Source organism: Psammomys obesus, unplaced genomic scaffold (assembly GCF_907164565.1).
Source record: "Psammomys obesus unplaced genomic scaffold, mPsaObe1.curated_primary_1811, whole genome shotgun sequence".
Lineage (NCBI taxonomy): Eukaryota > Metazoa > Chordata > Mammalia > Rodentia > Muridae > Psammomys > Psammomys obesus.
Window position 1 is genome coordinate 15075319 of NW_026596120.1, and position 11861 is coordinate 15087179.

The window sequence follows — 11861 nt, forward strand, 5'->3', positions numbered from 1 at the left end:
TGTGTCTGCGTACAGGGTCATCTTTTCATGCTATCTCCCAGACACACTGATCAGTTGGATATTTCTAAGTCTCTGAAGCAACAATAACAAAACCAAATTCAGTGCTTAAAACAAAAGTTGGTAACTTGAGTCTTCTTTTTTTTTTTTTTTTTTTTAAGACAAGAGCTAAGTGTGGAAAAATGAAAGCCTTATTTGGTGAGAACCAATTTCACAAAGGGATTTAATGTTGTCAAAAAGTCTAGAAGCCCAGCCTTCTGCTTTGCTGTATTTGATGCTCTTCTTGGCTACTCAGAAAATGAGATGGCGGCCTCAGAAATCAGAACCATCTTTTCCAAAAACTTTTGTGACCACATCTCCTCTTTCAATTAACAGCACTTTAACCCTTCCACAGAAAACCAGTTGGTGACAAAGCCACATCACTGCCCTCAGGGAAAATACACTTTGGGAAGGCACATGCTACAAAGATATCATAATGACACGGACTGTCCGGACTTGTTCCCTGCAGAAACTGAGCATTTAAAACACTTCATCTTGAATGCTGAAAACACAGTCTCTCTAAATTCTCATGTTTAATTAAAATTAGTAAATGATTCTGTAGTGATGTGATCAAAGGAAGAGATCTTGGTGAGCAGATCCAGGCTGACCAGCCACAGGCCAAAGTGCAATGGGGAAAAATAAGAAGCTGAGAAGGGAGTTCTCACATACTGGCCACAAAAGCTCTATGGACAGGTGTGCCTGAGAAATTTGGGGAAACTGGAGTCTTCCATGAGGAGGCTCTGCTTCATAGGGAATCTGCCATGGGTGACTCAAATTCACTGAAGGCAGGGGTGGTTTGAGAAGTGAGCAAGGGAGGAGGATAGGGTTGGTTTTCAAAGAGAGGTCATGAAGAATTAAACTTGGGTCACAGGGCTGAGTATAAGAAAGGCACAATGAAAGCAAAGAAAATTAAGGAAGTAGCCACAGCAGAGGCAACAGGGTGAGGTTGGGACGGCAAAGAGAAGCACACTGCTTCAAGCCTCTCACTTAGTTCTTCCAAGAGCCTTGAGGAAGCCTGGGCAGAGCTCAGGGTGGGGAGACAGGAGCTCCAGGTTTTCTGTGTTAGGAAAAATCTCTTACCCTCCTGGAATATTACTTTTCTTGACCACAAAAATCAAGAGATTATATGTCTCAAAAAAAAAAAAATACAAAAGAACAGATTGGATGAGACCGTCACACTTCTGCCTGCCCTGCTAGGCCCAAAAGCTGATTCTAATTATCGGATTCTTTCATTTGTAAAGGTTTTTATTTAGAGCCGACAGTAGCGTCTTCTCAGTGTTAAGAAGTACTGCTGAGTCCTCAGAGCCAGCAGGATCCAGGACGCCAGGAGAACACGGCCCATAGAATCAACTGAACAGGTCTCACAGGGACCAAAGCAGCAACAACAGAGCCCGCATGAGTCTGTGCTAGGCCCTCTGCGTACTGCTGTTGGGGGACTCCTAACAGCAAGGGTGGGCGTGTCTGTGACTCTTCTGCCTGTTTGTAGGACCTTTCTTACTTCTACTGGGTTTCCTTACCCAGCCTTGACATGAAGGTTTATGCACAGTCTTATTGCATATTGTTAGGATGGGTTTCGTTGATGTCTCTGGCAGCCCTTCTCTGTTCTGAAGGATAACAGAGGACCAATGGATCTCGGGGAGAGAATAGGTGGGGAAGGGACTAGGAAGAGGGAAAGAAGAGGAGGCTGCAGTCAGATGAATTAAAGAAGAATGAATTGAGAGAGAGAGTGAGAGAGAAATACTGTGAAGGCCAGGGATGGCTCAGTGAGAAAGGTACTTCCGTCAAGCCCAATAATCTATGTTCAGTTCCCAGAACTCATATAGCAGAAGGAGAGAACTGACTCCTGGAAATTGTCCTCTGACCTCCACATGCATGTTGTGACATGGCCCACCTCGCACCAAATCCACACAATAGATAGATAAATGCAGAAAAAAAAATATCAAGAAACACTGTTGACAGGCTGAGGTACACTGAGAAGATTAGGTGGCTGTGGTCGTGAAGAGAATATCTCAGTGGGAAAAGTGGGCTGTTGGCAGTTGTTGGGTGAGAGAAGAAAGAGGTTTGTACAAGGTATTTCCACACAGCTGCTCATGCTTTTGAATTTGGAGTCACTGCACACAGCAAGAGAAAGTCTTAAGCATGCCCAGGCTTTATGAATGGGGAAAAATTTAAGACTCAAATGGCAATTGTGTCTCCAATGTTTGGCATGTTTTACTGAGAAACAGGTCAGAGGAGGCTGGGGTGTACGAAGCTCAGTGTTATTTGCCTGGCACGCCTGAGGTCAATCCCCTGGATCCAAAACCAAACAGAAATACCAACAAACAAACGAGCCAAGCAAATGTCCAGATCGAAGCCTGGTTAGCACTAAAACACACCAAACGCTGTCTGACCTCTGTGGTTGGAGGAGTCTAGAATTTAGGAGGAGCATCCCAGAATACACTTGAGCATGCCTTTGAAGCTTTGTTAGCAGACATTCCAGCCTCATCAGCCTTCACCTCACAGCCTGGCTAAGAAAGCCTTACATTCTTGCTCGCTGGACTAATGACTTTGATTCTATCTTAATAAAAAAGTACTTTATCTTTTAGTATTCACGATTATTTCCGCAGCTTAAAAGAAAAAAAAAAAAAGGTTTTAAAGATATTTATTTATTTGTGGGGCACTGCAGGGGGTGGGGTCAGAGGACAACTTGTCAGTCCTTTTCCTCCTTCACCACCTGAATTCCAGGACAGAGCTCAGTTGTCAAGTTCTGGGGGTGACTGTCTCTCCCAGCCGAGCCATCGCGTTGGCATAAACAACCACTTCCTTTAAAAATAACTCACTACTTGGAGTTAACATTCCCGTTTTTAAAACTTTCTCAAGCACTCAAATAGAAACCAAAATATCCTGAGATAATTTTTTTTTTTTTTTTACCTAATAATTTAAAATGAGTGTCTCTTATGAAATAGAAAATTAAGGGAGAAGAGTTGGCTGGAATAACCACACACATTCCAAAGTCAGAACAGTGTCTAAAGCGAGATGCAGAAAGACGGTGGCCCCTAACCAACTTCATGACGTTCAACCTTTGACCCACCCAGTGGGTTCTTACAGAAGATGGGAGACTGGGCCTTGGGAAAGTACTCTTGGAGAGAGATGTCAATGTACTCTGAGCTTTTTCACACATGAGAAGGAGTGTCTCCTTTAGTTCAAGAGGAAGGGGCTTGAAAAGTAGCTTCGACTTAACTTAAGCCTAGAGAATTAGAGAAACAAGACCCAGGGACACAAGTGGGTCCCTGCAAAAGGGGAAAGCTGTTTCCTGGACTGTGAATTCTGGTGTTTATGGGCACAGGTGACTTGCCACCAGGGTCCATGGAATTGGTATGAGTAGGCAAAAGGACTGTTTTGGGTTCCTCTGATTTTCCACTCAAGGAGAAGGGCAGGAAAAGCTCAGCATCTTGAAATCAGAGGCATCACCTGATGGGCAGAGGCAGAGGGAGAGACTGGGACCATCTATCTCTTCTTAAAGGTGCATCAGTTGAGACATTCCCCTAAGAACTGGCTTTGGTAGGAATGCAGGCAATGGGAAATAGGACGGAAGAATTTAGAAGATGCTTCTGTTCCTCTTTTCCCCTGCCCACTCTAGGATGGCCATATTATATAACATATAATATGTATGTAGAGAGAGAAAGATTCATTTTGCCAGTTCTGTTCCTCTAGAGAACCCTGACTGGCACAGAGGGACTTCATAATTCCATGACAGGTGTCACAGTCATTCAGAGTCAGGTTTGAGGGTTTGAACATGCATTTTCTCACACAATCCTCACAAAGGTACTTTGAACCCGGTGGTGCTCATTCACTCCCCACAAAGGAAAACATGCAACTCTGAGGAGCAACTTGTCTAAGAACAGATGGCAAGGGGCAGGATCTGTAGTCAGGTTTTCAGGCTCAGCTGCCTCTGGATGATCCCGTGGCTTTTCTTTCCTAGGTGGATGTCTAAGGTTAATGTTTACCATGGGTACTCGGGTGGAGTAATCACCAGCCAATAGGGTATCTTTGTAAGAAAAGTACAAGTTGTTCTTTTAAGACACTCTGCCTACCAGGAAAATGTCAAAATGATTTCTCTCTCTCTCTCTCTCTCTCTCTCTCTCTCTTGTGTGTGTGTGTGTGTGTGTGTGTGTGTGTGTGCATGTGTGTGTGTGTTTGTGTGAGTATGTATGCATGAACACATGTCCCTGGAGATCAGAGGTCAACCTTGTGTACCACAGACCTTGTTTTTTTTTTTTTTTTTTTTTTTTTAGATAGAGTATCTCATGGCCTGGACTAATGTACTAGGCTAGGCTGGATTCCCAGCAAGCTCTAGGCATCCTCCTGTCAAGTTTCTCTAGGCCTAGGATTACAGGCATGAATCTGGCTCTTTATGTGGGTTTGGGGATCAAACTCAAGTCTTCATGATTGCACAAGCATTTCATTGACTGACTGAGCTCTCCAGGCCTCACAGGTGGCCATTCTTAAGAAAATAATTATTCATCTCTGTGGTAACCTTTCACAGTAAAGGTGTAGACCTAGAGATGGTCCCTCCCCACCTAAATGCAATCATCACTTGCACTGTAGGCCTATCGCCAGGCAACCAAAATCCATCAGGCAGCTCATTTTCTCTGTGACATGTTCTCCAGCCTCAGAAAGCAGCCGGATTGTGAACAATGGTTTCTCCCTCACATCTTTTGAAGTCAGGCATCTCTATTCACAGAAAGAGCCATGCCCCCCGTGGGAGACAGCGTGAATAGAAGAAACAGGGTCTCTAACATCCCGTTTCTCATTGCACGCCTCACAGAATACATCCACTTCATAGCTGTGAGAAAGTTCAGGTTGAAATCCAGAGGCACAAATCTAAGCTCTCCCAGCAGCCCCGAGGGAGGCAAACAGTCGAAAGAAAATGTCAGTGAAGGAAGGTGGTGGGAGGAAATCAAAGTGAAGGACTCACTCAATACTTACTGCTCTCACTGACTGGGTTGCAGATGTTACGAACGATCCTTTTCTTCACCTTTTTCAGCTCGTCGAAGTTATGGACCGTCAGTTTTTTCTCCGCTGTCCCCGTGATCTGGACCAGCTGCTGATCGTCCACGTCCCCGATGCCCACCGAGTAGATGTCCACTCCTTTGTGTCTCAGCTGCTCGGCAGCCTGGGCCACCTCGTCTTGGGACCGGCCATCCGTGAGGACCAGCAGCACCTGAGGTGTACCTGCGTTGATCCTGCTGCCTGCGTCTGGCTGGAAATAGTACCTCACCTGCCTGAGTGCATCCCCAATGTGGGTGTATCCGAAGATCTGCTGGATATTCTCAATCTGCGTGGCTACCGCCTTTTCCCCCGTGAACGCGCCCAGCAGAAACTCTGGTCTGTAGCTGTCGCTGAACTGTGCCACTCCTATGCGCGCCCTGTTGAGGCTGACATCAAAGTCTTTAATGACTGATGCCAGAAACTCCTTCATCTTCTGGAAGTCATTCGGATGGATGCTGTTTGAGCCGTCCATGAGGAAAACAAGGTCAACCTTCTCAATTTCACAATCTGCAGAGAGGAAAGGAAATGAGATAAGACCAGGCGACTAGTCTTTCTTCAACCTGTCAGGAGTAAATCAGACATCTGCAGCTCTACAGAAAGAGTATTTTGAAAGTGGTTGCTTATCTCATGCTACTCTGTGGTCACATTAATTGAAGAATAAATAAATACAAATGATCCTTCCATAAAGGCAATGGGAGTCAGGCACTAACCCATCCTTTCCTTGTTTCTCTTGGCTTGCTCGGGTTGGTCTTACACCATTTTCTGTTTTTGACATGCCAGAAAACTGACAACCGTGCTACATGAGAGCTTTTCTCATCTCTCATCATGTGCAGTCTTACCCTAACCTTTCCAGAAGGCCGGGGACAGCAGTAGCACAGCAAACAACATTAACACGTATCCACATAGAGATTCAAATAGAAGCAGATGGTCTGTATTATTGTCTTGGCCTCTCTGGTCCAGTTGGTCCAATAAATTTTTTTTTCTGGTTTATTAGGGCAAATTGTTAGGGCCGTGCTTTCCGCTCTCCATCTGACCTCCTTCTATCAGCTTCCTCTCTCTGCTGTGTGCAGGCAAAAATACCAGCTTAAGAAAAAATGTTTTTGAGCACGTAATGCAATTTAGTCAGAGATTATTCCATTGTATTGTTGTAACAGTTCCAAAACAAACAGAAGGGAGGCTGTTGCCAATAGATAAGCTATGCCTAGCATAGGCTCGTCTGCCTCCTTTAGCTTTCTGCTAAGCCCTGTTACTTCCTTGAATTCACTTAATTCTTTCTTTCTTTCTTTCTTTCTTTCTTTCTTTCTTTCTTTCTTTCTTTCTTTCTTTCTTTTTTTCTTAACAGGGTTTCTCTGTGTAGCCTTGGCTGTCCTGGAACTCACTCTGTAGACCAGGCTTGCCTTGAACTCACAGCTGGGATTACAGTTGGCTGCAACTTAATTTTTTAAATTATATGTGTGTGTGTGTGTGTGTGTGTGTAGTGTATGTACATTAATATGCATTAATGTATATTAATATGCATCAATGCATAGGTGTGTGGGTATGTATACCCACTTACAAAAGGCCAGAGGAGGACATCACGTGCTCTGACTTCCTCTTTCCACCTTTGTCCCTTAAGACATGATCTCAGTTGGGCATGGTGGCCCATGCCTTTACTCCCAGCACTCAGGGAGGCAGAAGCAGTTGGATCGCTCTGTGACAGCCAAGGCTACACAGAGAAAACCTGTCTTGGAAAACCAAACCAAACCAAACAACCCCCCCCCCAAATAACAACAACAACAACAACAAAAAAAAAAAAAAACAGGATCTCACTGAACCAGGAGCTAGGTTGGTGCCAGGGAGTCCCAGTGACCCTCCTGTCTCAGTGTAGTCTCAGAAAGGGTAAAAGGTGGCAGATTCCCTACAGTCTGGGTAATCGAGAGAAAAGCAGATGAGAAAATAAATCCTTCAGAAACTGATCAACTCATCGCCTCTCTGCTTCACATTCATATCTGGTAGCCTTTCTTGCTTAATGGGGAATATTCAGTCCAAAAGTGCAGTTGTCAGCTCTCCCAGGGAATGAGAGAAGGAGAGATCAAATTTTAGGCATTTGCCAACAAGGAAGCAACGATTTTTCCTTGTTCCTAATAACAAGAAGAAAGATGTTAGTTTGCCAGAGAAAAAGTTAGTGGCTACATTTTAAGGAGGCAAAGCTCACAAGAAACAAACCAACCAACCCAGAAAAGCTAAATAATTTTAAGAAAGAACTGCACCCACTTGTTGGGTGAACCAACAGAGATCCCACTAACAAAAATATTTATTCATTTATTTAGAGCACAAATTTGCTTGTATGTTTTCTAGTCCTCCTTTTTGGAAAGCAAATTCTGTCTCTTTTTGAGAAGGACCTTAGGAAAAAAAAAAAAGGGTGAGAATTGTCTTTCACTCTTTTGGTGGAGGGAAGGTGAGCAGGATCGTGCTACACAGCAGGCCTAGCCCAAAACTCATGATGTAACCTAGGACGGCCTCTGACTGCCTTGGCCTCCAAGTGCTGAGACTACAGGTATGACACCCCACGCCTCGCAAGACAAAACGTGTCCAATGGCAGTTGCAAGGATGAACAATGAATGAGCGAGCACCCATGCACGCGCACAGTCACACCATCTCTAGCTGCCCAAGTGGAGGGACGGGCACAGCAAAGCCGACTGCCCCCTGTCATAGAACTCCCATAGAGACTGGACAGGAGTCTGGAATGCCTCAGTCTGCATTTTCACTGAACATGTTTGGCCTGGAGAATAGAGCAACTTCAGGCCACGGGCGATGGCCCTTAGGAGAAGGCAGAGTTTGACTTTGGGTAGAAAGACATCTAAGTAAACCTATGTTCTAATAAAGTCTTTTCAAAAGCCTCGGAGCTCCCGGTGTTAAAAAAAAAAAGTCTGTGTGGGAGTAAGGAGAAGGGTTTTTTTTTAAAGTTTTTCTCCTGGGGAGGAAGGTAAATGAAATATCCTTGAGAGCCTGTCCAACTCTGAGATTCTATGATGTGGGAAAGCCACTTCGTAATATTGGTTCCTTCTCTCCCCCCCAGGACAACTTTCTCCCAAATGTGACTGGCTGGTGTCTCACTCATTTGTCCCCTTTTCAATAATTAGGGAAAACTTAACTGACAGGCCTTACCGACTTTTGAAGAGTTACAGACACTGTCTGACACGTTGGAAAAGATCCCTTTCAGGCCTCCAAAAGTCTCTACAAAGTAGTACTTGTCACTCGACCCTGCCATGGCCAAGAGCTCCCAGGTGTTTGCGCCAGCAATCCCCACCGCCAGGACAAGGATGCCTTTGTCCCTCAGGGCCTTGGCGGTGGCGTTGAGCTTCTCTGCATCATGAGATTCCCCGTCAGTGATCACAATGAGGACTTGAGGGACTCCCCTGTGCAGACGGCTGCCCCGGGCTTCAGTAAACATGTGGTCGGAGAAGGCCAGGGCCTCAGCAGTGTAGGTGTTACCACCCATAGGCTGGTCTTTCTGGAGCATGGAAATCACCTCCGACTTCGTGCCTAGTTCATCCAGATAAAACAGCACTTTTGGGTCATCAGCATACTTCAGAGCTCCAAACCGGACCTGATTCTTGCCCACGTCCGCCTTTTTCACCAGGCCAATCATAAAGTCCTTCATGATATTATATTCTTGATCGTCAATGCTGCCGGAGCTATCGATGACAAACACAACGTCCAAGACTTCAATCCGCTTGCATTCTGAAAAGAGAGGCAAACATCCGAGATTCAGTGTGCGAGGGCCCCCACCTTCCACTTACGTGCCTGGGGTTTCCTCTCTGTAGGAACATGCTAGGCATCAGACTTTAACTCTCTGGATAACAGAGAGAGCTGCCCTATTGTGCTGCCAGGACTTAGCAGTGTTCACGTGAGCTTTCAAAACAAGGTGAGTGTGGAGTGAGACCTACTACAGAGGTAAAAGACAGAATGGCCATCCTAGAGTCATCAGGAGTACAGTCTCAACCTGTAGGCCAAAGAAGAGAAAATCATAACTGTAAAAATGTTCCCATATGACTGGTCCCTGCCACATATGCTTCTATTTATACAAGTTTATTTTTATACTATAGGGATCTTGAGATGTTATTAGGATTCCAATGACAAAACAACAACAAAAAGAATCTGATACTATTGTATTTGTATCGTAGTTCTATGTTGGCTGGTTTCTGAGCTTACATTTCTTCCTTTTTGACTTTCTTGAAATAGTGATTTTTGTTATTCGGACTCATAAAAAGTAGGTCAGTTCTCATTTAGCGAATGTAGTTTTCCTAACGTGACACTCCTGTGAACTTGTTAAGCCTGAGGTCAGCTCTCGGGCAAAGCAGCGGATGAAAGACCTAATTCCTAATTTATCTAGAGAAGCAGATCCCCCCATGAGTTCCAAAACTCAACTCATCTTTTCTGGAGAAGCGGAGTCATGAGATGGTCATTTGGTCTTTATGTTGGTAATACATGCTCTCTCTGGGTCTTAAGAAAAGCGCAATCCAAATCTTTGTTAGCTCATGCATTCTGGAGAAACACAACTGTGAGAAAGTACTCCCTCAGTGCCCAGATGGCTTTCACATTTCCTTCTTTTGGGAGCCACTTGCCAGCCCTGAGGTGGACTGTTGAGAACACAAGAGCCAGTGTACTCAACGCTGACTGGAGGACATATGTCAGAGCCAAAAATCAAATTCCCAAGAAAGGCTGACTCCACTGAAGAACTAGGTCCCTCCAACCATCTGCTGGTCATGAAGCTTGCTTCAATTACTCAGGGACTCAAGGGGAAGTTTGCTCAGCATTGGAGCTCTTCAAAGAGCTTGTACTTATTATGGATGGCATTGACAGGAAACAGAAACCAGATGTAGCTCTCCTTCTACCATACACAGATGACAACCGCCAAAACCCATGGTGGGAGCTCAGTGTAACTGTTGCTAGACCAGCAAGATAATGTCTCTTCTCCCTCAAAAGTCTTACATTTTCAGAATGCTCCTGTCGTTAAGCCCTGGGGGCACAGAGCAATTTAGCTGCTTATATTTGCTGGTCCTTGTGGGTTTTTTGGGGGGGGAGGTGAGATGCTGGGGTTCAGTCCATGACCTTGAGAGTGCTCTACCACTGAGCTGCACCTCCAGCCTGGAGCTTTGGTTTGCACACTCTCATTACTCTGCAGTATTATAGGAAGAGCGGGGAGTGTGCCATTTCCTTCTCAGAGAGTATCTATTGCTCAAGTTCCCTCACTACTGTCATGTTTTGCAAGATATAGTAGACAGTTTTCACAGACATTTCATTTGATCAAATAGATGCTAAGACAAATAGGACTCTTTCTGCTCAGGAGGTTGTGTGTTTCTCTACCAACTGTCTCAGCAGCCCATATGTGGTCCCATGGTACAGGACATATAGGGTTGGGCCTCTCATGGAAAAGCAGGGCCAACCATGGTGGGTGTCATGATCTAACATTGTCAATGGGATCATGCTGAAACTACACTCACAGATGAAGTAACTGCCTTGTGGAACTCCCACCTCTGCTCTGTTTTGCTTTGCTTTCCTTTCCTTCCTCCTTGAAGTACTTCCTCAATAGACCACTTCCGCAAGAGCTCTTGACAAACCCCCTCCTTGCAGGGAACCTGACAGGACACCTGGTACCATCACTTTTATTAAAGGAATAGTTAATGACATTAGACATATTATTTGTCTGCAAATAGGAAAACTATAGGCCAAAACTGTTCCTTTGTGGATTTATGCTTTTTTTATGGTGGCAGGGGAGGCACTGAGCCAAGATCTTACACTCTTTCCCAGACTAGCCTGAAACTCATTTTTGTAGCCCAGGCTGGCCTCGAACTCATGGCCATTTTCCTGCCTCAGCTTGCATATTGAGATTACAGGCATGAGCCACCATACCCAGCTGTTAACTCAAAAGGCCAAAGGCACAAAAACAAACATTCCAAGAAAGAAGTTTAGACCATTCTAATACACTTCTGTTTAATTCAAGCAACAATAAGTATTTGGTTTTCCCTGTGTGATTGTGCCTGTCCTTACCTTCCCGGGGACTGCATATTCCCAGAACGAGGTCATCTTCGATATGCTGCAGAATGTCAAAATTCTCAACATAGAAAACCATCTCTGGTTTCCCACTGATCTCCTCGAGCTGGGTGACATTGGAGCCAAATACTCCCACGGAGTAGATAATCACACCTTCTTTCCGAAGGGCCACTGCTGGGTCCCTTACTATGTCCTGTGCCTCACCGTCTGTGATGAGAATGAGGAACTTCCTGACGTTGGGCCGAGCCCCCTTCTCAGGACTGAAATACTGAGACACAAAGGTGAGGGCGCTGCCTGTCAAGGTTGTTTCTCCTATGTGAGTCATTCGGTCAATGGCGTTGGAAATGTCACTTTGAGACAAGTACGTGTTGAGTTGAAACTCCTCCTTGTTTTCGTGGCTGAACTGGACCACGCCAATTTGCACCCGGTCCACCCCGATCTGAGATTTGCTCACCAGGTTCTTCATAAACACCTTCATCTTGTTGAAGTTCTCAGGCCCGATGCTGCCGGAACTGTCCACCAGAAACATGATATCTGCTTTCATGTCTCGGCAGGCTGCATGGGAGAAACTGGGATGTATATTCACATAATTGCACATTAGAAAAAAGAAAGAGGAGGGAGAAAGAAGGAGGGAGAGAGGAAGAGGGAGGAAGGAGGAGGGAGGAGGGAGGAAAGAGAAGAAAAAAGAAGAAAGAAAGAAAGAGAAGAAGAAGAAGAAGAAGAAGAAGAAGAAGAAGAAGAAGAAGAAGAAGAAGAAG

General features: G+C 45.0%; 1 protein-coding gene across 1 annotated transcript in view; it reads right to left on the reverse strand.

The window, feature by feature from the left end:
* The window catches only part of Col6a6 (collagen type VI alpha 6 chain), a 50455-nt gene that overhangs the window by 31501 nt on the left and 7093 nt on the right, over nucleotides 1-11861 (reverse strand). The window contains exons 5-7 of the mRNA XM_055629510.1: nucleotides 11101-11658; nucleotides 8215-8790; nucleotides 5005-5574 (exon numbers count right to left, since the gene is read on the reverse strand). Coding sequence (XP_055485485.1) covers nucleotides 5005-5574; nucleotides 8215-8790; nucleotides 11101-11658 — 1704 coding nt within the window. The remainder of the gene's footprint in view (nucleotides 1-5004; nucleotides 5575-8214; nucleotides 8791-11100; nucleotides 11659-11861) is intronic.